Source organism: Candoia aspera, chromosome 1 (genome assembly GCF_035149785.1).
Source record: "Candoia aspera isolate rCanAsp1 chromosome 1, rCanAsp1.hap2, whole genome shotgun sequence".
Taxonomy (NCBI): Eukaryota; Metazoa; Chordata; class Lepidosauria; order Squamata; family Boidae; genus Candoia; species Candoia aspera.
The window spans coordinates 151,708,821-151,736,388 of NC_086153.1; the positions used below are offsets into that span (position 1 = coordinate 151,708,821).

A 27,568-nucleotide genomic window follows, 5' to 3' on the forward strand; every position below is an offset into this window, starting at 1 on the left:
GCAGCCAAAAGCATGCTGCTTCTCCCTCAGTGGAAGGAGGAAGAGAGAGAGAGAGGAAGTGGGAGTGGCAACAAACAGCTTCCTCAGAGTTGCATTGTGGGACAAACTCAATTTACATGCTAATGCACATGCTAATGAGGCATGCTGGATTTGCCAGGACCTTCAACATTTACAGCATCTCTGGAAAAGACTGTCAATTCTAATTTTACCCCCTGGGCCACTGAATGACATATTTACCAAAATCAAACAATTCTTGGCTGTCTATACTCTCAAAAAAGGTAAGAGCTATCCATACAAATAATTAAAACAGACCTAATAACATGGCTTTGTTTCAACCCAGGCTCTGTTCTATGCAGCCTTATCCCCCTGTTTTCCACACTGCAAAACACATGCTAGCTGCAAAACAGAAGCAGAATAAGTCATCATTATGCAAGCAGCTCTTTCTGCTTTCCCAGCAAGGTATGTTTTAACTAAGGCTTGCTAGTGAGGAAAACCTTTTGCACTGTTTGCTTCAGTGCTCTTTTACTAGGCAGTTGGGCTAGTGTGCTCATGCATGAAAGAGGAAGGGGCAATCCACCTGAAACAGAAGCACATACAGGGCCTCTTTTTATTTTTTGCATCTCCCTCTTTGGATTCTGTTTCACTGAGCAATCTGTGGACTCCAGATCCCACTTACAGGCCCAGGGAACCCTGAGACCTTTTGCAGCCAAATGTTTGTATCATTGTTCCAGTGATCTCATTCTAGTTTTACTTTCCCTAATCTCTTCCACGCTTCCCTTCCCTTTCCTGTTTATTCATGCAAAGGACAGAACAGACAGAAGCTGCACAGGTTTATCTGAAGGGACACCATCTCTTTCTCACTCTGGATGTAAGAGGAAGAGAGATGTTTAAAGGAAAAATGGTCCTTTCCAACTTTCTGGTAATCCCTTTTCCAAAACAGAGTTCATCATTTTTTGCAAAGGTTGTTATCAGGATCCACTTAACCAAAAAATTATTCACCAATTTCTTTACTGAACAACAACTATAAAATATTTACTATGGCTCTAGCTGAATGAATGAAAGGTATTTTGCAGGACTTTATACATGAAGATCTAGTGGATTTCTGCCTAAAAGACAGTCGAGGGACAATATAAGAAATATTCTTAATATACTAGAATATTTGGAACAACATCATGAAAAACAAGCCGTGTTGATATTCCTTGATGCGGAGAAAGCATTTGATAATTTGAACTGGATTTGTTTAAAATTTTGGAAAAATGGATTTTGGAAATAACTTTATTAAATGGGTAAAATCAATATATACCGTATGTCACAAAGAGGGCAAATTATAGTCAGTGGCGAATTGACTAAAACCTGTGAGATACAAAAAGGGACAAGACAAGGTTCCCCACTTTCACCACTGCTGTTTACTTTGGCTTTGGAAATTCTTGATAGAGATATAAGACAAGATGAGAGAATAACTGGGGTGAAGGTAAAAAAAGTATACATTTAGAGCATTTGCAGATGATTTGGTTTTAATAGTTGAAAGTCCCATGAAAGGAATAGACACATTAATGGAAAAGGTGAAGGAATTTGGTGCACTAGCTGGATTTAAAATTAACAAAGAGAAAACGAAAATGTTAACAAAAGGTATGAGGATGGACGATTGAAAAGAACTGATCGGAAAAACTGGTTTTCAGGTTGAGAAAAGGTTAAAATATTATGTCCAATATGAATTGTATGCTATTTCAGAATAATTATGATAAGGTAAGGAATGATATTAAGGAAGATCTAAGATGGGAAAAGTTGCAATTATCATTGTTTAGAAGAATTTCGGTGATAAAAATGAATGTATTACCTAGAATGATGTTTTTATTTCAAACAATACCAGTTTTGAAAAATGATGCACCTTTTAAACAATGGTAAAAAGATTTATCTAGATTTCTATGGCAGGGCAAGAAACCAAGGGTTAAATATAAAATTTTGCAGGATGCAAAAGACAGAGAAAGGCTAGGATTGCCTGATTTTAAACTGTATTTTGCATCTTGTTGTTTGGTTTGGATGAAAAAATGGATTTGGCTGAGAAATAAAAGAATGTTACAATTGGAAGATCATAACCTGAGGTTTGGTTGCATGGGTTTTTATGGTATGATAAAGTTAAAGTTAATGTGGATTTTAACAATCATTATGTGAGAAGTGTCATATTGAGAGGATGGAATAAATACAAGGGTAGGTTGTGCCTTATGATGAAGGTGAAAGAAGAAAGTGCAAAAGCTGGCTTGCAGCTAAACCTCAAAAAAAACAAGATTATGACGACCAGCTTGATTGATAACTGGCAAATAGAGGGAGAAAATGTAGAAGCAGTGAAAGACTTTGTATTCCTAGGTGTGAAGATTACTGCAGATGCTGACTGCAGTCAGGAAATCAGAAGACGCTTAATCCTTGGCAGAAGAGCAATGATAAATCTCAATAAAATAGTCAAGAGCAGAGACCTCACACTGACAACAAAGGTCCGCATAGTTAAAGCAATGGTGTTCCCTGTAGTAACATATGGCTGCGAGAGCTGGACCATAAGGAAGGCTGAGAGAAGGAAGATCGATGCTTTTGAACTGTGGTGTTGGAGGAAAATTCTGAGAGTGCCTTGGACCGCAAGAAGATCAAACCAGTCCATCCTCCAGGAAATAAAGCCAGACTGCTCACTTGAGGGAATGATATTCAAGGCCAAACTGAAATACTTTGGCCACATAATGAGAAGACAGGACACCCAGGAGAAGATGCTGATGCTAGGGAGAGTGGAGGGCAAAAGGAAGAGGGGCCGACCAAGGGCAAGGTGGATGGATGATATTCTAGAGGTGACGGAATCGTCCCTGGGGGAGCTGGGGGTGTTGACGACCGACAGGAATTTCTGGCATGGGCTGGTCCATGAAGTCACGAAGAGTCGGAAGCAACTAAATGAATAAACAACAAGGTTGTGCCCGAAGATACCTTTATTGACCTGAGCACAGGAAGCATTCTATAGAAGAGAAACAGCAAATAGAGAGAAATGGTTAACAAATCAAGACTTATTAATACAGGAGGATGGAGAAATTAAGATGAAGTCAAGAGAACAATTGACTGCAGTAGGACATAGTTTTCAATGGTTTTTACATGCACACTTAAAAGAAAAATTTAATAGGGATGATTGGAATTGAAAAACACAAAGTGGAATTTGAAATTGAATTATGTACAAATGGTGAACATGTAATAGAAAAAATGTATACTTTTGTTAAAATTTGAAACAGAACGGGTTGAAGATTGTATGACAAAATGGGCTATCAATTTGGATATAACATAGAGATGGACACTTGGGAGAGAATGTAACTGTTACTAAATTTACACAGTGTCATAATTTAAGAGAAAATGTTTATAAAATGATGTATCATTGGTATATGACACCAGAGAAATTATCAAAAATGTAGAAATGCTTTTCATACCAGTGCTGGAAATGTGAAAAGCATGAGGGGACATTTTATCATGTATGGTGGACTTGTGAGAAAGCTAAGAAATTTTGGATACAGATTCACACAATAACGCAAAGGATTTTAAAGATTAATATTGCAAAGAAACCAAAATTAATATTTTGGAACTTATGGACAAGGAATTAGAAAAGACTCATGGTAGATTGATTTTATATATGGTAACTGCAGCAAGATTATTGTACGTACAACGATGGAAGAATAATGAAAGCACCACAGTGGAGGAAGGGATTGTGAAAATGTCAGAATTTGCAGATACGGCAAAACTGACCTGTTTGGCCAGAGAAAAAAACAAAAACTTTTCTGAAAGACTGGAAACCTTATATGGATTTTTTGCTGAAAGAAGAAATAAATGATGATTTATGGATTTGAAGTTTAAGAAAGACATGGATTAAAGGAGGGGCTGAAGGGACTTGTATAACAACTACAAGGGAGGAGGGACGATTGTAATTATCTGTTGAAAAGGTCAGAAGTCATTCATATATTTGCTAACTTTAGTTTTTTTCTTTTTTATTTCTTGCACTGTCCTTTTTCTCTTCTTTCGATTTGTCTTTTATTCAGTGAAAAAATTCTTAGTAAATATAAATTTTTTAAAAATGAAAAAGTGGTGAGCAGAAAAGAGATAAAAGAGCAGGGAAGTAATATTTCCAATGGCCAACAAGGGAATCATCCTGCTCCATGAATATGTGAGTTCTCGCAATCCATCCATGGAGTTGCTTCCCTAGAAAGTTTGCCTTGTGCACCCAATGAAAACAATGTTTGCTCAGGTACCTTTAGGGGATAACCCTATAAACTCTTTCAGGGTGTGAAATCCCATTCAATTCCATGGGGCTGCCTCCCAATTAGACACGTGGAGAAATGCAGTCACTGCTGATTTAATGATTGTGTGGGTTTATATCTGAAGAGCTAATTTGTGAACTGATCTGAGAACAACTAAACCTGGTTGATAAATGTATAAAAAGGCCTTCTGCCCTTTTGTTTAACATCCAGTCTGAGGAAGGGCTCAATAAAACTCAAAACTCAATGTTTAGCACTTTGGGGATTAATTATATTTTCTGATCATTTGTAAATGGGATTATATCATCACTTATTTACTGTATTTGGGAGGTAACACAATTCAGTGTGTTTGTGGTTACGGTTGCTCTACAACAGTTGAAGAGCCAGCTGCCCTATAGAATATCCTCTGTTAATCATTGACATATGTGTAAACAGAATTTGAAACAGCAAACTAGTTTATCGCTACTGAAGAAAGGCGGGGAAAGGTCTCACTTGGAACAATCAATCCAAGTTCCGCTCCTTGGGTTTTCACGTCCTGGCAAGTGGCTGCTTCAAACAGAAAAAACTGGTTTTGTAACTTAGGATCAAGTACATGCCTGCAATGCAGCAAAAATGAAGGTTTCTTCTTCTGTGCAGTCTATTTCTTCCAGCAGAATAGCCCAGCGGGCTTGTTCATATAGCTGGTGGATCCGTACTGCATCATACTGCCAAGGAAAGCAATATCAGGTCGCATTAGAAATAAGCAGACTTTGCCATAAGTCCAACAATTAAACAGCCCAACCACCTCCAGATGTACAGTCCTTTGAAACATTTTGTACCCAGTTACAGCAATGAAGGATGCACCATTGGAAGACCGGAAGGACAAGGTTGGGAACAGATCATCCTGGAGAAAATCTGTGTGGTTGCAAACTTGATGGCACACAATCATGATAATCAAGAGGGTGCAACTTTGGTTAGCTTGAGGGCTGCGTCAAGTTTTGCACGGTACGTCAACAGCTGCACTACAAAAATGAGCAGGGCCAGGACCAGATTTTTGGGGAGGGTTTAATGGCTTTAAAGAGAAAAATGGGTGTATAGTATTTTAGAGAGCTGTATGGAGGTGATACTGATATGTTCAAGTGTGAAATTGGAACAGTGCTACAAATATTAATATCCAAGAATAACTGATGAAGAGGAAGTGATAATGTCGAAAAATGAGAAGGCTGCAAGTATAGATTGAGTATTGAAGAAATGTTAAAATATGGACATGGTTTGCTTATGGAGTAGCTATGTGACTTGCTTAACATGTGTGCGAAGAAAGCACCTGTGCCAGATGATTAGAAGAATGCTATTATTGTTCTCATATACAAACAAAAAGATAGCAAGAATTAATGTAAAAATTAAAAGGGGATTCATTTGTTAAGCAATGTGCAAAATTTGGGAAGTACATTATGGTTTTATGCTAGGCAGCAGGGTATTTTGACCAGAGCTCTTGCTATTCAGCAGGTCATTTAGGCAAAATGTATGTTGAAGAGTATAGGCTTGAATTAGGGAATGTTTTGCACAGATACGGAGTTGAAGGTTGGCTGCTAAATTTGGTAAGAGTGGTATATGATGGAAGTAAATTATGCATAAGAATAAATGGAATGCCTTGCAGATTGTTCAATATTGAGCAAGGAGTAAAACAAGGATGTATGATGACCTTCTTGTTGTGGAATGTATTTTAATGGATAAATGTATAAGGAATGCTTGCGATGATGTTAGAGATATTTTGCTTGGGGACATGAATACAGCGGGCTGTTGGGAGAAATGAATGTTTATCAAAAGAAGTGAAAAATGGCTGTGTGTAAGAACATGCTTCTGCCCACTTACTTATATGGACTAAGAGTTGGGTGTGTCCAGAGAAACATATACGTAAGTTGAATACAGTGGGAATGTAGTACTTAAGAAGTATCTAGTATCTAGAATGAACTGGTTGAGAGAAAGAGAAAAACAAAGGAAGTTGTTGTTAGATAGAGCTGGTAACAAGTTTATGTAACAAAAGACAATTTATGGAGCGGTACATGAACATGGATGAAGCAAGGCTAGTTGGCAAGGACAGGAAGGTATGGAGAAGCATAGTGAGGGGTAATGCTACAAACTAGTGTGCATTTCTATTTCTTACTCTTTATCTGCACTCTGCTCACCCTAAAAGGGAATAGAGAGATGCATATACCGGGTGTACCAAGTGTCAGGCCCCATAGGCCAATCACAATACGTTTTATTAATTAACAGGTTTTTTAGAGAAATGTCACTGTACTTAGCAATGTTCAAAAACCATGGGTAAAATGAGTAAGGAGTTATTTGTAAAAAAAATGGCAACCAATTCAAACATTTAATGTAATTTATATAATAAATTGTCCGTGGGGCCTGACGTTTGGAATGCCCTGCATCTGCATACCCCGTCTTGCTCTTGAAATAGTTGTTCAGTAATCTAGCAGTAATACTTGATCTCACTGTGCAAGATTAGTCAATCTATTTAAAATCAACTATAGACTCCCCTTAGGTTTATTAAAGAAAAAGATAATTTTAATATAAGTCTTATCTTTAAGGTAAGAGGACTGAATACTTGTAGAGGTATTAAGGAAAATATGGTTGGACTGCTACAAAATAAAATTTTAATAGAAGATGGTGTACCAGCTGCGCCCCTTCCTGGATCAGAAGGCCCTCCAGATGGTCACTTGTGTCCTTTTTGGCTTGACCATTGCAATCCACTCTACATGGGGCTGCCCTTGAAGACCCCTCAGAAGCTTCAACTGGTCCAGAATGCAGCAGCTTGCCTTGGTATGCCCATGCCCCTGATTTGAGAGTTGCACTGATTGCCAGTATACTTCACGGTGCTGATTATGATCTACAGAGCCCCATACAGCTCAGGCTACGATTATTTGAGGGTCTGCCTATCACCCATGGTATCTGCCTGGCCAGTAAGGATTGACAGAATGGGCGTGCTCTGGGTCCCCTTGATTACACAGTGTCATTGTTTGGGACCCATGGAGAGTGCCTTCTGTGTCAGGGCACCTGCCCTCTTAAACGACGTCCCCCTGAGATCCAGGTGGTTCCTACTTTGATGGTGTCGTGGAAGGCCTTAAAGACCTGGCTGTTTTCCTATGTCTTAGTATAGGGTGGGTGGAGCCCTTTGTTATATGTATTTGGCATATGTTTGCACACACTTGATGTTTTGTGACTGGATGTTCCATCTGTTCATTTGTTTCCACTGTATTTCTAATTTGTTCTTTTATATTGTGAGCCACCCCAAGTCAGCCTGGAGTTGCTTGGTCCCGAAATCAAATAGATAACATAAGCCAAACTAAAGAGTATATTCAACAAAACCCATTATACTACTTCATTTATTTTATTTATGTTAAAATAGAACTGGTATAGTATTACTGTATTCAGCGATCTATAAGCTGTGGCTTGACAACATTCAAATAGTGAATACAAAATGAAATCCTTAAACTTGCTTTTTAACTGACACATCAGAAATCTTAAAGAGCTTACTTTTGCATTCAAATCGAAGAAATCATAGTATTTAAAACGGAGTAGAAGTTGATCGTCCTCCTGGATATCTTGTTCCATAAGTGATCGAGATGAATCTAACCATCTGAAAGAAGGAGGACACCAAGCACTTTTAGTAAGTTGAGCAGGAATAAAATGCCAACCTGTAAAACAGCACAAGACATCAGCACTCTGTGGGGAAGAGAGAAATGCAGGGTTTAGTAAGAGTAGTCATGGTAAGGAAGCCTGAATTAGATGTCTACACACTTTAATGCTCCTGCCTATTACTAGATGTTACCTCTGACAGTGTTAGCCTTGATCAGATGGGACAGCACTTATCAGAAGTACAGGTAGCTGTGTAGTATTTCAGTTTTCAATTTTAGCAAAGGAATACACTCAGAAATTACAAATGCTATGTATGTGGGAGGACAATATATGTGTGATATGAAGAAGAATTATGTGTTTGAGAAGGGAGGAAATCCAGTTATGAACAAGAAAAAGTGCAAAGAGGAATTTGAGCCTGGCTTTATTTCTAACACATTAAAACATGTCAAGGTGTTACTTTTCTTTCCTCCCAAATCTTACTAATGGTCTTGTTTCTATGAAAGTTCTAAATTATAAGATACCTGGGAAGGGTCCTTTTTCTGGCTTATATTTCAGAGAAAACTGCTAGGTATCCTGATTAACTATATAATACAATATCATCAACATGATCATATTTTTTTAAGAAGCACCTCTTTACTGAGTGATACAATCTGAAGACAACCAGCAACAAGAACTGGGAGACATATTTCAGATGAGTTACCTTTCCTTTTTAAATTACTGAATAATTGAGTTGAGACAACCCAACCAACCCCAACCCAACTGAATCCAACCTAAAGCAACCTAATGTTATTCCTGTTTGCTCTGAGATATATCCCACTGAGTTCAACAAGGCTTAGTTCAGAGTAAATGCATCAAAGAATTACAGTGTTAGGTTCAATATCGCCTGTAAATACTTTGAATGGACACACAGCACACACAGTCAGGATTGCCCTTGGCTTGTCAAAATGGTCTAATGGCAGTACTCAAGGAGAAGGATTCCTCACCCAGCATTCAGTTTTGCTTTGTCGACCAATGTTCGAGGCTGATACATTTTGGCAAGGGTTTCTGGCGCACAGCTAGGATGGCTGAAAGCGAGGGTGGTCCAGCTCTGTTGTGCCAAGGGGCTGTCACTGAACCATGCCACAGTGGAAGAGACAGGCGTACCAGTGATGGGATCATAAGTGGGAGTCATGGTTTTGCTGTATAAGCCAGGACTAGCTGAAATATGGAGAACAAAAAATAAAACAATCAGCTTAGAACATCACTGAATCTCAAAACAGGAGATGGTTTTCTGATATAAACTACCTTCCTAAGCTTGAAAAAAAGAAGCTATTGGGGGCTCTATTTAACAGTTTTCCACACAACTTTCAATAGAAAACTAAATTCTAGCAGCCCTGGCCACCTAAGTCTGCAAGGGCAACTGTGCTTGCTCAAAAAACGAATTAAATATACATTTATTTTTCTAACTTCAGGTGCACCTAAGCCCAGTATAATATGCCATAGTTACAGTTCATAGTATCTCTTTCTTTATGTGATTTATACCTCTGCTTTCGTTCAGGTGCTCAAGATGTGATACACAGCACCCTTTCCTATTATTTTCCCACAACACTCCTCCCCTGAAGTAGGCTGGGCTGAGAGAGAGAGTGGCCTGCTCAGTGCCACCCACAGAGCTTCTGCGACCAAGGATGGACTAGAACCTGGGTCTCTCTGGTCCTGGGCCAACACACTCACCACTACATCACTCTGTTTAATGCTGGAAACTGTAAAGCCAATCACAACACCTGTCAAGTAGATCAATGGAGCAAATGAATGTAGCTCCCTATGGTTGCCAAGCAGAATTTTACTGACAGTTAACAAGCAACAATATTCTGAATCCTAAGGAGTTCTAATAGGAAACCAATATAGTAACACTCTGCTCTGCTCTGCAACTAATCTTTTATTAGCTGCAGTTAGAATAACCATTAGAATTAGAATACATTAGAATAACCATCTTTAGCATCCTATTTGCAGGGCTGCAACTGGGGGGGGGGGGCAAGTGGGGCAGGTGCCCTGGGTGCTGCGCTGGGGTGGTGGTGCCAAAATGAGCACCGGGGGGTGGGGGCGCTAAAATGGGTGCGGAATCCATGTTTGCCCCAGGTGACACAGACTCTAGTTGCGGCCCTGCCTATTTATTAGCTGCTAATATTACTGTAAACCTTCCCGGTTCTTGCCACAAATAGTTTCTCTAGTATGTATAATATCACTAACCATAATTGTTCTACAGAAGATATTGTGCCAGAGCTGAAACGCATGGCCCTCAGGTTCTTGCAAGTCTCTCTCTCGAAAGAGGGGTGAATGCTCCCAAGGGGACACACAGAGACAATAGTGCTAAACCTTTCATGATGCAGAACAGGGCACTGAGTTTAAAAATACATATCAATGAGCAACATCCAAATGCTGGATAGCCATTATGTGGAAGCAAAGAATTCCTGCCACCTAGCGACCATCTGGATTTTTGCAGCTCAGATATGGTGTGCATACCAGCAAAGCAGAAGGAAAATTACTTATGCAGCAGGAGACAGTGTGTGGTTTTAACTGGTATTTCCCTTGAAGACCCAAGTCTTTTAAAAAAGCTGCAACTGATGAAGAACTGTTTCACTTCCCCAACCTACAAAAAAAATGCATGCATGCGGTTGGCACGACTTATATTATACTCATCTCTCAAGCCTAAAAAATGTGTAACTGAACTGAATACCCATTCCTCTCCTCTCCTCTCCTCCTGATGGCAGCATTTCCAATCTGGAAGTCCCCAATAATCCCCACCATTCTCAGTCAGAATAGCCAGTGCTAAAACCAGCTGTAGACTAACAAGCTCAAAGGTTTCTTTAACTTACACTGGCCTTTTGTTCTTACTTTTCAGAGTTCAATGTATAGAGAAGGCAGCCAGTAAATAAGTAAAATTGATAAAGTCAGTATTGTCTATTGCACTGTTACCTGGCAATCCCAAACTCACTGGAGAATTATGCAGGTTTAAAATATCTTCTACGACTGGTTCATTGTCTTTGTCTTTTTTCTTTTTCTTTTTTGTCTCATCGGTTGGCTTCAGCAGAGACAGTTCTTCTGATCGCCGAATACCTGCAATACAGTTGAAAATATGAACAAGCTGGAAAGAGAGGGAAGGGGTTTTTCCTGCCTTGAAAGAGATGGTGGTGTGCCCCGTCCTCAAGAGGCCATCCTTGGATCCAACAATGTTTGAATAATTACCGACCATCCAACCTTCCCTTTTTGGGGAAAGTTGTTGAAAAGGTGTTTGGTCTGCAGCTGATGAGAACCCTGGAGGAAACAGATTATCTAGACCCCTTTCAGTCAGGTTTCAGGCCAGGATTTAGTACTGAGACAGCCTTGGTCGTGCTTGTTGATGACCTGTGGCTGAGCTAGGATGGCAGTGGTGCATCCATCCTTGTGCTTCTTGATCTGTTGGTGGCTTTTGATACAGTCAATCATGGTATCCTTTTGAGTCAGCTCCATGGGTTGGGGATTGGGGGAACCATTTTACAGTGGTTCTCTTCTTTCTCCGGGCCAGTTCCAGTTGGTGTTGGTTGTAGGAGAACTGCTTCTGGGTGCAATTCAAGGTGCTGGTTACCTAAAAAAGTCCTACATGGCATAGGCCTGGTTACTTAAGGGACCGCCTATCACCCATAATATCTGCCCAGCCAATTCAATCCTGCAGGACTGGGACACTGTAGGTTCCTTTACAATGAAACAATGTCATCTCTTAGGACCCTAGAAATGCACCTTCTTTGTAGCAGCGCCTGCCCTCTGGAACAAGGTTCCCCTGAGATCCGGATGGCCCCCACTCTGCTGTTGTTTAGAAGAGCCATGAGGACCTAGCTGTCATGTTCCTCGTTTCAATGGTTTGAATCCATCGTAATGTTTCTCATGTCACTTTCTTGTTCCGTGTTTGTCATTTGCGGGGAGGGGAATTTCAGCCGTGCCGGGCTGTAATCTCTATGCTGCTCGGCTGGAATGTGTGTTTGGGTTATGACATGTGTTCAAGGTCACTTTCCCAGGCCGATGTGGGACAGTTGCTAACACCTGGGAGGGGGTGGTTGCCATGGTGGGGCGAGGGGCGGGATTGGGTTTGAAGCGAGAGTATTTGGTTTGTATTTTGCGCGCTTTTGCTCATTCTCAGCTTTCTCTGTATTTGCATACTATTCCTTTAATAAATCAGTTATCTTTAAGCTCGGGCTTGTGAGACTGAGTATTTTGGAGTAGGCAATCATTACATAAAGCTGAGAATCCATAAGTACATTTTCCGCTAGCCCCATCCAAGTGTTTGGTGAAGGGGAACGCTAGCGATGTCCGAACCCAGACTGCAAGAGAGCGAAGGGGGCGAGGAAGAACCAGATACCACAAAGGCGCTTGTGGCACCGAGCTCCCAAGCTCAGAGGGCAGCCCGCCGGGATAAGCGGGGCACTCAGAGGGAAGACCAGGGGTTACCGTCTGAAGTGAGCGGCGCTACAGGGGATGACTATCGAACCGGGGAGGAAGGAGACTCTGAGGTCGAATCGCCCCAAGCGTCCTGGGAACCGGAGATCCCATTGTCACCTACGGTTGTGGTGACCAAGGGGCCATTGGAAGAACCGGTTACCCCCGCACGCATAAAAGCACTAGAGGGAAAAATCGAATCCATACTTGTCATACTAAAGGAAACCCCCCGAGGGTCGGGGTCCCCACGAGAGGGTTCGGAGGAAATGCCAACCCGACAGCCCAATCCGGGGGCGAGGTCCCCATCACCCAGGGGAAGAAGTAGGACTCGGGTTTTCTGACAAGTGAGGGGAAGAGAGTTGGGAGTGTCCAGGGAAGGGTCACAGTTGGTGGGCAGGCGATCGTTGGCTTTCGCCGAGCCAGTTGAGACAAAAGAGTCAACAAGAACCCCTCCGCCTTTCATGGTAAAGTTTGATGGCGATCCCACCAAGTTGTCCTTCTTCGTTACCAATGCCAGGAATTATATGGAGGACTGGGGGCGAAGCTTTCGCTCAGAACATGGCAAAATCAATGCCATCGCCAACAAACTAAAGGGGAGGGCAGCGGATTGGTATGTGCAGCTATGCCAAGCTGAAGCCACGGAATTGGAAGAATTTGAGGAGTTTTTGTGGGCATTAAAACAGCACTTCGAAGACCCCTTGGCCCAGGAACGAGCGAAACGGGCGCTGAGGAAACTTTCCCAGGGATCTCTCTCCGTCGCGGACTACGCTTTGGAGTTTAAAGCCCTGGCTGGAAAGGTGGAGGATTGGTCCCAGTCAACCCTAGTGGAAATGTTCAAACAGGGACTGGAGATGAAGGTCCTCCACTGGGCTTTGGGACGCAACGATCTGAAAACGTTGTATGGGTGGATTCAGCTGGCGGGCAATGCCGAAAACGCCCTAGAGACTTTTGCACATAACAAGGAACTGAAGCAAGGGAAGTCAAGTAAAAGTGCCCGTGCCCCGGGATTCCCAAGCCGGCCCAAACCGAAAAGTTGAGAGGAAGAAAAGGAACGGCGGTTTGTGAAAGGCCAGTGCCTAAGATGTGGGAAAGAGGGACATCGCGCAGCTGCGTGCCCAAGAAAGCGATCCGAGGAGCGGCCAGGGAAGTCGTCCGGCAAGTCGCCTTCGGGGCTGAGGAAGGTGAGGGCTGCCCGCGCGGAGGTCGATCCTAACGACAACCCATTCGGGGGAGAGGAAGAAGAGCTGTATTTTGAACAGCCGGCGGGAAAAGGCAACCACCTGCTCTGAAGGGTGCCGTAGGGCAGGTGGAAGGAGATGGGCACGGCCACGATTCGGTGAGTGGGAATTTTCCTACCCTGACGGTCAAGGTGAAATTGGGATCCAGTACTCGAACTGTGGAGGTGTGGGCTATGCTTGACTCAGGCTGCTCGCGCTCGTTGATGCACCCCGATCTCGTAGCCGCCTTAGACCTCCCCAGGTTTCCGTTGAAGCGGCCAATGATTTTTACCCAATTGGACGGGACTATGGCTGGGGGGAAACCGGTCACCCACTCCACGGGACTGGTGGCACTGCAAATGGGTAGTCATTGGGAGAAATTACCCTTCATCATAGCGCCGGTGGGGGGGCCATTAGTCATTTTGGGGATGCCCTGGTTTGTCAAGCAAAATCCTGTTATCAACTGGCTGCATAGAACTGTGACATTTGCTGATGGATTTTATAAGGTGCCAGAGACGGATTTATTGGGAGACAATGAGGGTGGACGGGCAGCCACAACCACAGTACAGATGCTTGAGCCGCTAGAAGGGCTGCCTGCGCAATATCAAGACTTCGCAGATGTGTTTGGAGAAAAGGAGGCGGATCGTTTGCCGCCTCACCGAAAGACGGACTGTGCTATTGAATTTCTGCCCAATGTAAAATTGCCTAACCCAAAAACCTATGCTATGTCCCCGAAAGAGTTGGCCACATTGAGGAAGTTCATTGACAAGAACCTAGCCAGGGGTTTTATTGAGCCAGCTAACTCTCCGGTGGGGGCACCTGTTCTTTTTAGACCGAAAAAAGATGGGTCTTTGAGGTTATGTACAGATTTCCGTGGGCTCAATGCAGTTTCAATTTTAAACAAATATCCTTTGCCCCTCATCAAAGATATGTTAGCACATCTGGCCAGAGGTAAAATTTTCTCAAAACTGGATTTAAGGGAAGCCTATTTTCGTGTTCGCATAAGGGAAGGGGACGAGTGGAAAACAGCGTTTAATTGTCTCCTGGGGGCTTTCCAATATAAAGTGTTACCTTTTGGTTTGTCGGGGGCACCTGGGGTTTTTATGCAGCTCATCAATGAGGTCTTGCATGACCACCTGTTCAAAGGGGTATTGGTATATTTGGATGATGTATTGATTTATACTGAAACAATGGCAGGAAATCTCCATGGACTTTATAGTTGACCTACCTCCCAGTCAACGTAAAACAGTCATTTGGATGGTCAAAGACTTCTTCTCCAAACAAGCGCATTTCATCCCCTGCGCGTCCATTCCCACCGCGCAACAGCTGGTCCGCCTATTCCTCGTACACGTGTACCGCCTTCACGGAAGCCCCTCCCGTTTGGTGAGCGACAGAGGCTCACAGTTTACGTCACGATTTTGGCGGGCATTTATGAAACTGGTAGGAACCACACAAGCCCTATCTACGGCGTGGCATCCGGAGACAGATGGATCTACTGAGGCTGTTAATTCCACACTGGAACAATATCTACGTGCGTTTGTTAATTATCAACAAGACAACTGGGTGGACCTGCTTCCCTTTGCTGAAGTTGCTTATAACAACGCCGTCCATCAAAGCACTGGCCAGGTTCCTTTTAAAGCTGTGTTCGGCCGTGATTTTGTCCCATACCAGAACTCCCGCACCCGCAATCTCTACCTTCATCTCTAACGGATTGGGCACAGAATCTGACGGACTCGTGGCAGAAAATTCAACAAGCACTGCACCATGCCCAATCCTCTTATAAAAAACATGCGGATGCAAAGCGCTCCCCCCAACCTACATTTAAAGTAGGGGATAAAGTCTATCTCTCCACAAAGTTTATCAAATCACCACAGCCATCCAAGAAACTAGGTCCTAAATTTGTTGGTCCTTTTTCTATTGTTGCTCAAATAAACCCTGTAACCTTTAAATTGGATTTGCCACATAATCTTAAACGTTTGCATCCTGTTTTTCATTGCAGCTTACTCAAGCCGTTTCTCTCGTCCGACCAATGGCATCCCCAGCAATCACCTCCCCCACCCATTATGATTGATAACCAGCAACACTTTGAAGTCAAAGAGATACTCGATTCTCGACGCCAGCGCTCTGCCTTCCAATATCTCATTCGTTGGAAGCATTTTCCACATCCTGAGTGGGTCACCGCTCACGATGTCCGCTCTCCGGACCTGGTTGCTAAATTTCATGCTGCTTATCCGGCCAAGCCGGCTCCTTAGCAATTTTTTTTTTAGGGGGGTGATATGTCATGTCTTCAGCAAAGGATCGTTACCTTGTCGTGGTGCTGGAGCTTGAGCACCTCAATGATGCCATGAGCTAAACCGTGAAGGGCCACCCAAGACGGGAAGGTCATGACAGAGAGGTCAGACTAAATGCGATCCCTGGGGAAGGTAATGGCAACCCACCCCAGTATTCTTGCCGTGAAAACTAAATGGATCAGTACAACCAGAGATATGTCGGTATACCATCGGAAGGTGAGACCCCCAGGTCGGAAGATGGTCAAAATGCTACTGGGGAGGAACAGAGGATGAGCTCAACTAGCCCCAGACGTGATGACGCAGCTAGCTCAAAGCCGAAAGGACGGCTAGCGGCCGACGGTGCTGGTGGTGAACGGCGAATCCAATGTTCTAAGGATCAACACACCATTGGAACCTGGAATGTAAGATCTATGAGCCAGGGCAAATTGGATGTGGTTATTGGTGAGATGTCAAGATTAAAGATAGACATTCTGGGCGTCAGTGAACTGAAATGGACTGGAATGGGCCACTTCACATCAAATGACCACCAGATCTACTACTGTGGACAAGAGGACCACAGAAGAAATGGAGTAGCCTTCATAATTAATAGTAAAGTGGCTAAAGCAGTGCTTGGATACAACCCAAAAAACGACAGAATGATCTCAATTCGAATTCAGGGCAAGCCATCTAACATCACAGTGATCCAAATATACGCCCCAACCACAAATGCTGAAGAAGCTGAAGTAGAGCAGTTCTATGAGGATCTGCAGCACCTACTGGACAACACGCCTAAAAGAGATGTTATTTTCATCACAGGAGACTGGAATGCTAAGGTGGGCAGTCAAATGACACCTCAAATTACAGGTAAGTATGGCCTGGGAGAACAAAATGAAGCAGGACATAGGCTGATAGAATTTTGCCAAGACAATTCACTCTGCATAACAAACACTCTCTTCCAACAACCTAAGAGACGGCTTTATACATGGACTTCACCAGATGGACAATACCGAAATCAGATTGATTACATCCTTTGCAGCCAAAGGTGGCGGACATCTGTACAGTCGGTAAAAACAAGGCCTGGAGCTGACTGTAGTTCAGATCACGAACTTCTTCTTGCACAATTTAGGATCAGACTAAAGAGATTAGGGAAGACCCACAGATCAGCTAGATATGAGCTCACTAATATTCCTAAGGAATATGCAGTGGAGGTGAAGAATAGATTTAAGGGACTGGACTTAGTAGATAGGGTCCCGGAAGAACTCTGGACAGAAGTTGGCAGCATTGTTCAGGAGGCAGCAACAAAATACATCCCAAAGAAAGAGAAAACCAAGAAGGCAAAATGGCTGTCTGCTGAGACACTAGAAGTAGCCCAAGAAAGAAGGAAAGCAAAAGGCAACAGTGATAGGGGGAGATATGCCCAATTAAATGCAAAATTCCAGAGGTTAGCCAGAAGAGATAAGGAATTATTTTTAAACAAGCAATGCGCGGAAGTGGAAGAAGACAATAGAATAGGAAGGACAAGAGACCTCTTCCAGAAAATTAGAAACATTGGAGGTAAATTCCAGGCCAAAATGGGTATGATCAAAAACAAAGATGGCAAGGACCTAACAGAAGAAGAAGAGATCAAGAAAAGGTGGCAAGAATATACAGAAGACCTGTATAGGAAGGATAACAATATCGGGGATAGCTTTGATGGTGTGGTCAGTGAGCTAGAGCCAGACATCCTGAAGAGTGAGGTTGAATGGGCCTTAAGAAGCATTGCTAATAACAAGGCAACAGGAGACGACGGCATCCCAGCTGAACTGTTCAAAATCTTGCAAGATGATGCTGTCAAGGTAATGCATGCTATATGCCAGCAAATTTGGAAAACACAAGAATGGCCATCAGACTGGAAAAAATCAACTTATATCCCCATACCAAAAAAGGGAAACACTAAAGAATGTTCAAACTATCGAACAGTGGCACTCATTTCACATGCCAGTAAGGTAATGCTCAAGATCCTGCAAGGTAGACTTCAGCAGTTCATGGAGCGAGAATTGCCAGATGTACAAGCTGGGTTTAGAAAAGGCAGAGGAACTAGGGACCAAATTGCCAATATCCGCTGGATAATGGAAAAAGCCAGGGAGTTTCAGAAAAACATCTATTTCTGTTTTATTGACTATTCTAAAGCCTTTGACTGTGTGGACCATAACAAATTGTGGCAAGTTCTTAGTGGTATGGGGATACCAAGTCATCTTGTATGCCTCCTGAAGAATCTGTATAACGACCAAGTAGCAACAGTAAGAACAGACCACGGAACAACAGACTGGTTTAAGATTGGGAAAGGAGTACGGCAGGGCTGTATACTCTCACCCTACCTATTCAACTTGTACGCAGAACACATCATGCGACAAGCTGGCCTTGAGGAATCCAAGGCTGGAGTTAAAATCTCTGGAAGAAACATTAACAATCTCAGATATGCAGATGATACCACTTTGATGGCTGAAAGCGAAGAGGAACTGAGGAGCCTTATGATGAAGGTGAAAGAAGAAAGTGCAAAAGCTGCCTTGCAGCTAAACCTCAAAAAAACCAAGATTATGGCAACCAACTTGATTGATAACTGGCAAATAGAGGGAGAAAATGTAGAAGCAGTGAAAGACTTTGTATTCCTAGGTGCGAAGATTACTGCAGATGCTGACTGCAGTCAGGAAATCAGAAGACGCTTAATCCTTGGAAGAAGAGCAATGAAAAATCTCGATAAAATAGTTAAGAGCAGAGACATCACACTGACAACAAAGATCCGCATAGTTAAAGCAATGGTGTTCCCCGTAGTAACATATGGCTGCGAGAGCTGGACCATAAGGAAGGCTGAGAGAAGGAAGATAGATGCTTTTGAACTGTGGTGTTGGAGGAAAATTCTGAGAGTGCCTTGGACTGCAAGAAGATCAAACCAGTCCATACTCCAGGAAATTAAGCCAGACTGCTCACTTGAGGGAATGATATTCAAGGCCAAACTGAAATACTTTGGCCACATAATGAGAAGACAGGACAGCCTGGAGAAGATGCTGATGCTAGGGAGAGTGGAGGGCAAAAGGAAGAGGGGCCGACCAAGGGCAAGGTGGATGGATGATATTCTAGAGGTGACGGAATCGTCCCTGAGGGAGCTGGGGGTGTTGACGACCGACAGGAAGCTCTGGCGTGGGCTGGTCCATGAAGTCACGAAGAGTCGGAAGCGACTAAACGAATAAACAACAACAACATGTCATGTTCCTCGTTTCAATGGTTTGAATCCATCGTAATGTTTCTCATGTCACTTTCTTGTTCCGTGTTTGTCATTTGCGGGGAGGGGAATTTCAGCCGTGCCAGGCTGTAATCTCTATGCTGCTCGGCTGGAATGTGTGTTTGGGTTATGACATGTGTTCAAGGTCACTTTCCCAGGCCGATGTGGGACAGTTGCTAACACCTGGGAGGGGGTGGTTGCCATGGTGGGGCAAGGGGCGGGATTGGGTTTGAAGCGAGAATATTTGGTTTGTATTTCGCGCGCTTTTGCTCATTCTCAGCTTTCTCTGTATTTGCATACTATTCCTTTAATAAATCAGTTATCTTTAAGCTCGGGCTTGTGAGACTGAGTATTTTGGAGTAGGCAATCATTACACTAGCTCTTTGCCTAGGCCTTTAGTGAGGGAGAGTGCTGGCCATATTTTTTTCTTTATTTTTAATGTTTTATTGTAATTTCTTTGTTGTGAGATGCCAAGAGTCACTGAGATTCAACTAGCATAATAATAATAATAATAATAATAATAATAATAATAATAATGAAGAAGAAGAAGAAGAAGAAGAAGAAGGAGGAGGAGGAGGAGGAGGAGGAGGAGGAGGAGGAGGCGAAGAAGAAGAAGCAAAGCAGAACTGGGCAAACATCCTTCACCATCGCAGTACTTCCTCTACTTAGCTTTTGGTATCAGCTATGGGGTTAATTTTTAATAAGAGGAACAGAAAAGAATGTTATCTTTCCCTTAGAGTATTTGTTTCAAAAATATCAAGAACAAAAGTTGACTAGCACATATTAAGAAGCAAAGAAACTGGATTATGGAGTACATAACTGAAAAACTAGTGACTGGAAGTGCATCTTTCACTTCAACTTTATTTTGTGAACATATTTAGACACCACTCTCCAGCTAGAAAGAAGACAACGAATAAAACAAACCAGCTTTTGTCCTTAAGTTTACCAGTGTAAGAAGACTTTACCGCAAGGTGGGGAAGGGGCAGGGAGGGAAAAGGAAAACAAGCAGGAATCAGTTCTTAACTTTAACCTCTTATCTAATGATAAGCTACAATGGAAGCAGGCTGCTCTAATTCAAACACCAGGTTTGACAAGATTCAGACCAATTGTCTAGAGACGACCTTCCTTGAAAGAGTTCTAAGACAGCTAGAAATGGTTGGTCTTGGCCCCCCAGAAACCATGTCCTCCTTTCACTCCTTTCACTGCAGTCATTGTTTAGGGGAGAGGCATATTCCACACCCGTCAAATGGAGATAGTCCTGCTGTTTCTGCTCACAGGGTACTCGGCTCCTATGGCCTCTGAGAGGAAAAAGGGACTGCTTAGTCCAGCTGATAAAAGCAGCAGCAAAGGAGATGGGAGGTGACCAAGTCTTGATCTCTGCCACAGAGTACCCTCCTTACATTAGTGTTTTATTCACCCAAACCTCTTATTTAGATAGAACAGCAGCACCTAGCTGACCTTGGATGATTTCAATAAGCTAAGGGGAGTTGGGCCTGCTTAGCATTTAGATGGGAAACTACAGGAACACCAGGCTGTGAGAGAGACTGGGACATTTACAAAACCATCCTAAAAAAAGGCAGGGACCATCCACTTCAATACTATTACCAAGAAAGTGCCCTTGAAGACCAGGATTTGAGCTTGATTCGAAGGAGATTTTACTTTTACAGTGCCTTATTAAATAGCCACCAATTAAGTGTACTTTGGTAACAGTCCTTAGTCTGCAAGTAAGAGGTAGCTAGAACAGATGCTTGCCTTTACAATCTTCACCTGAACCTTCTCACATGCTAAGCTCGAAAGAAATAGCATCTGGAGGATACCAGGCCGGGGAAGGCTACTTTAGGGTTAAAATGGCCATAATGTCAAGCTCTAGTTCACAATATTTCTTTTCTCTTTTCTTTTCAACTACAGTATGAGCTCAGATTCTTCCAGGCTTCACAATGGCAAACGTGCACAGCAGATTTTTGGAGAGCTGAGAGAGGTTTTAAATGGGAAGGCAATGGTCTGATTTTTGCTGCTGTTTCATGTAACTGAACCATTTATGTTTTAAGAAAGAGTTTAACAGTTATCATCTGTCTTTATATGTAGTAAGCAACTGTGAGATCTCTTGAGAGCCATGCTGGCAAAGTAGAAAGTTTACTGTAAATATCTATTATGCAGACCCCTTTTGCTGTATCTTCTCACACCAGCCACAGTCGGATATCTACTCAACTCTCCATCTGTCTCTCTGGTGTGGTCTTCTCTGAAGCTATTAGTGGACAGCTAGGACCACTGAATGGAGCAGAGCTTAATACAGTGGAGAAGCCGTGCACAGAAAAAGATTATCTTAAATAGCATTAATGAGCTCGTTAGAGAAATACAGGTTATTTATCTTACACACTTAGCCCACCCAAGCATAAAGAATTATACACTTAGACAAAGTAGTCCAAAAGTAAGTAAAAAGAGTCTTACTGATTTATTTGGTCCAGTTACATCCATTTCAGTAGAAAAATGATGATTCTTTCTTTCCCTAAACTGAATTGACCCTCAGCCTTCATTGCTGCTGAAGGCTGCATGGAGAAAGGGGGAACATCCTGAATTCTAGGCTCACGGCATGGCCCAAGATGGAAAGAACTGCAGCCATATGCTCCCTTCCAGGATGGTGAAGAAAGAGGAAGACAGCAAATGAATGTGGGAGGGGCAACAGCTTCCTCCAGAAGCACATAGAGAATTTGCATCCTAGAGCGAACTCATCCACATGCTAATGAGGCATGCTAATTTGCTGGGACCTCCAACATTCTCTGAGCTGGGAATTTCCAGATACATTGGCCCATAATTCCTCTTCTTTCTGTCTAGAAAAAAGGATGTTTTACTCTGCTAAGTCTCTGGCAAATCAGCAATGTCCCCAGATGTCATGAGTACTGATGGTGAGCAGGAGGGGGCCTCTATCCAGGGAGGAAAATGCATGTGTAGTTTAGAGGCTTTGAATTGTCCTTCAAAGAAACTCAGAGCAGACTTGCCTTGAGTTTTGGGTTTATCTGTGTGGATTTCCCATGCTCTTTCAGTTTGGCAGGATTTCTACCTACTAGAGCAGATAATAAACACTAGAGACCAAATCTCTGTCTCAGCGTGGTTTTTTTTTGCTCTAAGTCAGGACATCAGGTTATGGAAAAGCCAGAAGAATTCATTCAGTCATGTCATCTACAATGTGCTTGGGAAAACCCAGCAACATCCTACTCTTCTAGTCAATCCACAAAGAAACCTCTCCATCAAAACCATTCCTCCTTGTTCTATACACATCTCTTAACTTTATCTACCTCACCCACATTCTTATCTAAGCAGGTGAACAGCCTGCTAAGAGTTACTGGTGATAGCCCAGTAACTCTTAGCAGGCTGTTTCCTGTTCAACCAATACAATCCACTGAGGTGTTATTGGCCGTTATGTCTGCACGTGAAGAAAGAATGCGATCTTATATCTATGACAGAGTGCTTGATTTCCTCAGACCTAGCAAATGTATCAGTGGCTAGTGCTTGTACTGTAGAAGACTCCAATGCTATAGAAATTTATAGAAAACGTTTCATTCTGTTAATATAGTCATATACACACATCTACTCACCTACACACACCCACACCCCATTCCTGCAGGTTGCTACAAGTCTTATTTGTGGTTAGGAATATTTTAGAGACAAATTCCTGGTTGAGCAGTACCTGAGGTTTTAATCAGTGTAATTGTGATGTGTTTACAGACATATGCTAGGAATTTATATTGTGAATTGCACAGCTGTTAACATGGCCTGGGGTGATATATTCCATCTGTAGAAAATGTTGCATGTCACTGGCGATGTGAACAGTAACAAACTGAAGTTATGCTTCTGCACAACTTCACAGCCATAAAGCAACAGTCCTCAACACTGACCCAACTGCTGAGTTCAAGGGCCTCTGAACCTAGGAATTGGTATGAAGTTAGCGCAATAAGCCCACTACAATTATTTTAGAACATTTCCTGCTCTTTATAATAGAGCTGTAAATAAATAGATCTATACATAGAACCATAATTTATTTTTATCTTACAGATGTATGCTTTATTTAGCAAGGTGAACCAAGAGAGCTCATGACATTAAAAAATTTGATCAGTACCAAATACACAAGGGAGATGGTGGACTCTCCTTTGCTGGTGATGTTTGAGGCTGATGGTCTCCTGTTTGGGATGCTGTAATTGTGATTTCTTCGCTCAGCAAGAGCTGGACTAGATCAGGCTTCTCCAAAGTGGTCAGTATAGATCCCCAAAGGGTGATGGGACTATTCATATTGTTGTTGTTATTATTTTTAGTACTATTAGTTAAAGTAGTATTTATTACATTATTTTAATATAATAAGCGTTTGGGGGTTGATGAACAATCTGAAACTTCAAGAAGGGGTTGATGAGCTGAAGAGTTTAGGGACCCCTGGGCCAGATGATCTACAAGGTACTTTCTAACCCCTTTCATTCTAAGTTTGTATGACTCTTATTTATTTTTCAAACTTCTATTGCCACCCATCTCTCCCAAGAAGGGGGACTCTGGGCGGTTTACAATAAAACCAGAATTAAAATCATAAAATATAAATTACAATAAATACACCAATAAATAAGAATAAGATAAATACCAAACCCAAGCCGCAATGTTCTTATTTGGTGGGAAGGATCTATGGTGCTAGCCGCCCACAAGACGAGCTATTACCTCTCCCGCCCCAAGTGAGGCGGCAGAAGCAGGTTTTGCACACGAGAACAGAAACAAAATAAACGCTGTTGATACATTACAGGGACTAAAGACTACAGAGTGAATATCCAATGTCCCACTAGGAATCAGCAACCTGAACTTGTGAAATTACCCACGTTCAGGGGTTTTAAACACACTTTTGTTTTTTAGGTTCCCACTGATCACAGACAGGGAGTCTTGTTGCTGTTATTTGGTACTTTACCACTGAATTACACAGTGTGATTTGGGGGACTTTGAAGCATGCAAAATACAGCCTTAGGCAGCCTAGATGTCTAAACATATGGGTGGATATTCTCCTGATGTCTGAAGGGCTTGTGTTACTTCCCCTCATGGATGATGATTCCGCCGACTGATAAGATTCTCTTGCGGATAGAAGGAATGGCTCCTTGCGTGGCAAGTCCTAGCCTGCCCCCCTCTTCATCCTGAGGTATGTGCGGAGACATTTTGTTCTGCTTTTTAAAACATGCAATTGATGTTCCTCTTGAGTGGATGAAAACAATAAGTAGTAATGGGCAGCTATGCAGGAACACCTCAAAATAAAGCAAATAATTTGCTTAGGGCGAAATGAGCTCCAAATAATTTTTTCATCAATCATTACACTCAGATGAACAGACTTGATTGGGCATTGGTCAGTAAAGATCCCTTTTTTTATATTTGAGAGAATGTGGTTCAGTGGTAATTTCTCTCAAGACTGCTGAACTGAAAACTGTAAAAATTGTTATAACATGGATAGGATAATTTCCCAAGCTGTCAATGCAGCTGAAGGGCTGAGCTAAACTGCCTTTAAAAATCAAACTACCACCTTACACTGCTTACATTTTCCCCGCTTTTTTCCTTTCAAAGGATTTTAGAATTGCAAATCAAGTGTGCAAAATTTAGGATCTTGAACTGGTAATGCACAGCAATTATGCACTGATTTGGGATCTAAAGGAGCTTTCCCCAACTCCTTTGTTACATTGAAGATGAGGATGTGGTTACATTGCCTCAGAATTCAGGGAGTGAATTCCATAGATGAAATGCTTAAAAGAAGCAGAGTGGCTGTGTCCATATGCATATGGTATGCAAATGCCCTTGCCACCAACTATAGTTTGCATGGCAAGGTACTTGTACTGAAATGTTAAAATTAAAAATGTTAAAAATTCAGGAGCCCTCTTCTCTTCCTCAGCTGGCCACTCAGTGTGGGAAGATGCCAGTGTTGAAGCAAAGTTCAATCACAGCTTGGTTAGCTTGGGTAGGTAGAAGTGGGTGGGCACCTTGCCCTTCACATCAGGCAGGCAACAACTTACATCTTGGACCTGCCATAAAAACTTAATAGCAGAGAAAGGCATGCTATTCTAAAAATAAGTGACTCGGTGATCGTATGAAAAATTGATGAATAGATTACAACTGTTGAGCGAAATCTATTCTCTCATAAGCTAGGGGAAGGGTCTTCCAAAGAGGGAGAGGCAATATTTCTTCATACCCTTAGGCACTGCTGTTTTACAGCAATGAAGGCTGCATCTGGAAGGGACGTGACTGAAAAACTTGGAATGGGTGAACATGATGCATGGTGGCAGCCATCATATTGAGTATTAGGGTATTAATTTCAGATTAACTTATTTAGAGAATTTGTTTATGCCTTTGAGTCAGTGTTGACTCCTGGTGATTGCCTGGGCAAGCTCCTGCAGTTTTCTTGGCAAGATTTCAGAAGTGGTTTGCCATTGCCTGTTTCCTAGGGCTGAGAGAGTGACTGGCCCATGGTCAGCCAGCTGGCTTCGTGCCTAAGGTGGGACTGGAACTCAGTTTCCTGGTTTCTAGCCTGATGCTTTAGCCACTACACCAAACTGGCTTTCATACTTAGAGAAACATTAGAGAATATTTATGAAAGTAATGAAGAAGCCGAAATAATTTTTGATGATAAAAAATAGAAATATCCTTATTACTTCATTGAAAAAAACAAGTACCACCTGTATTAAATGGACCATGTTCATCAAATCATCCTGTTGAGCATCCACTACTGTTGGTAACAGTGGTTCCATGAGAATTCAGACATAAAGTGGAACATTCCCAAGGCAGACATCTGGACATCAGTTACAACTGTGTGCCAGAAGCACATCAGGGCAGAATATGTGAATGCCACTTACCAAGGCTCTTGCAGATGTCCCCAACAACCCTGAATACCACAGAAGAGAAGCTAACATTCAGCCTCACAGTTTTCATGCTTGGTAAGAGAAGGCGCAGGATTTTGTGCTGAGGGGTAAACAATAGCATGGCATCTGCTTGTACTCCGTATTTGTCTAGTGTCCAATGAGTTTTCAGAAGCCAGTATTTCTTCTGCTCCCACCAAAGGGCATAGTCTGACCAATCTTGCGATATCCCTAAACAAAGGAAAAACAAAGCAAAGTTCAAAGAATACCACCAAGACTTCTTTTGATAATACCACAGAGCTGAGGATCTGGTTACACCTGACATGCACCCCATTAGAAGCACCTGTAAGCTATCTGGCCTAAAAAGAGGCAGAGAACACAACAGGCTCATAGACAGCAGCTGCACCAGGTTAGAACTCTCTTTCTGTATCTAGTGTTCCCTGGGCCACTTTCTCTCAGCCAAACCTACCTCATGGGTGGTTGTTGGGAGAAATGGGAGAAGGAAGCCTTTGTGCCCACCTTGACATTCTAAATCGAAGGTGAGATACAAATCTAACAAATACTAGCTTCAGCCATCTCTATAATTTACTGACTTCATTTGATGGAACAGGTGCCTTTTTGGTACCTCCTGGGCTTGACCAGTACAGTGGCGATGGCTGTACCATTGGAAGACTGGAAGAACCAGGTTGGGGACAGGTCATTCTGGGGAAATGTGGTTGTTAAGAGTTGACTCCCACTTGATGGCACATAATCATCCTGGGCTTAACTTTTGTCCTTTCTTTCTTGTGTTTTACTATTTTATAACATATTCTAAATAAATAGAAACAATGTAAAATATGTAACTAATAATTTCTGTTCTTGCTTTTCATTCTGCATGATGGCAGAGCTGTCAGATTTTCCTAGGAGGCTTCCTCACTAGAAGCCCATGATGAATGGAAGTATAAAATTGTTGCTCTATCCTCAGTGATGCTATCTGCTTTCAGGGATGTGAGTTCACACACCCAGAAACCTGTATGTTATTTGCAAGGCTCCAATTTGACTTGCATATACAGTATAGAATGAGCTGCTCATAGAATGAAAAAAAAAAGATTATACATTTTGGGAGTGCTTCAGGTTGCCTGAATTCTTCTGTCCTTTAAAAAACACTGTACTCACCAATTCGTTCCACAAGCCTGAGCATCAATCCTCCAACATGAAGGTCTCCTGATACTTGAAGGGTAGTCTCTTTTTGTTCTTCTCCATTGTGATGATCAACCGTGACTCTGAGCTCCCAGGAATTGGAACCATATTCATTTAAAGAAATCATAGCCCTGCTGAGAATTCCAACATTTGTTCAAAGTTTTAAAAAGAGGGGAAATATTTCTTCTCTCACAACAGAGTTATGTAAGAGCATTTGAGTCTGCTTAACCTGGCTGAAGACCAGCTGAAAAGAAAACACCAGGCTCCTCTGTTCACTTTTTGATGTGATGAATCAGCTCCTGGAAATTTGATCTGATCTCCTAACAGGCCAGTTCTAGAATGTTTGCTCCCTGGGGTGGACAAGTGCACATGCATGCACAGACACCCACACACACACTGTGGAGACATAGCACCTAAGGCTGAAGATGTTACTTTGGCACCTGAGGCA

General features: G+C 42.4%; 1 protein-coding gene across 3 annotated transcripts in view; it reads right to left on the reverse strand.

Annotated features, from left to right (window-relative positions):
- The window catches only part of FERMT1 (FERM domain containing kindlin 1), a 44,205-nt gene extending 16,929 nt beyond the window's left edge, over positions 1-27,276 (reverse strand). The window contains exons 1-6 of one of the 3 annotated variants that reach the window (XM_063316063.1): positions 27,097-27,275; positions 25,939-26,172; positions 10,842-10,982; positions 8,873-9,086; positions 7,788-7,890; positions 4,868-4,975 (exon numbers count right to left, since the gene is read on the reverse strand). In XM_063316063.1, the coding sequence (XP_063172133.1) occupies positions 4,868-4,975; positions 7,788-7,890; positions 8,873-9,086; positions 10,842-10,982; positions 25,939-26,172; positions 27,097-27,247 (951 nt within the window). In that variant the 5' untranslated portion in view covers positions 27,248-27,275. Of the gene's footprint in view, positions 1-4,867; positions 4,976-7,787; positions 7,891-8,872; positions 9,087-10,841; positions 10,983-25,938; positions 26,173-27,096 lie in introns of all 3 variants that reach the window. The other 2 variants (XM_063316052.1, XM_063316043.1) reach the window with 2 other exon arrangements.
- Between the last annotated feature and the right edge of the window lie 292 nt (positions 27,277-27,568).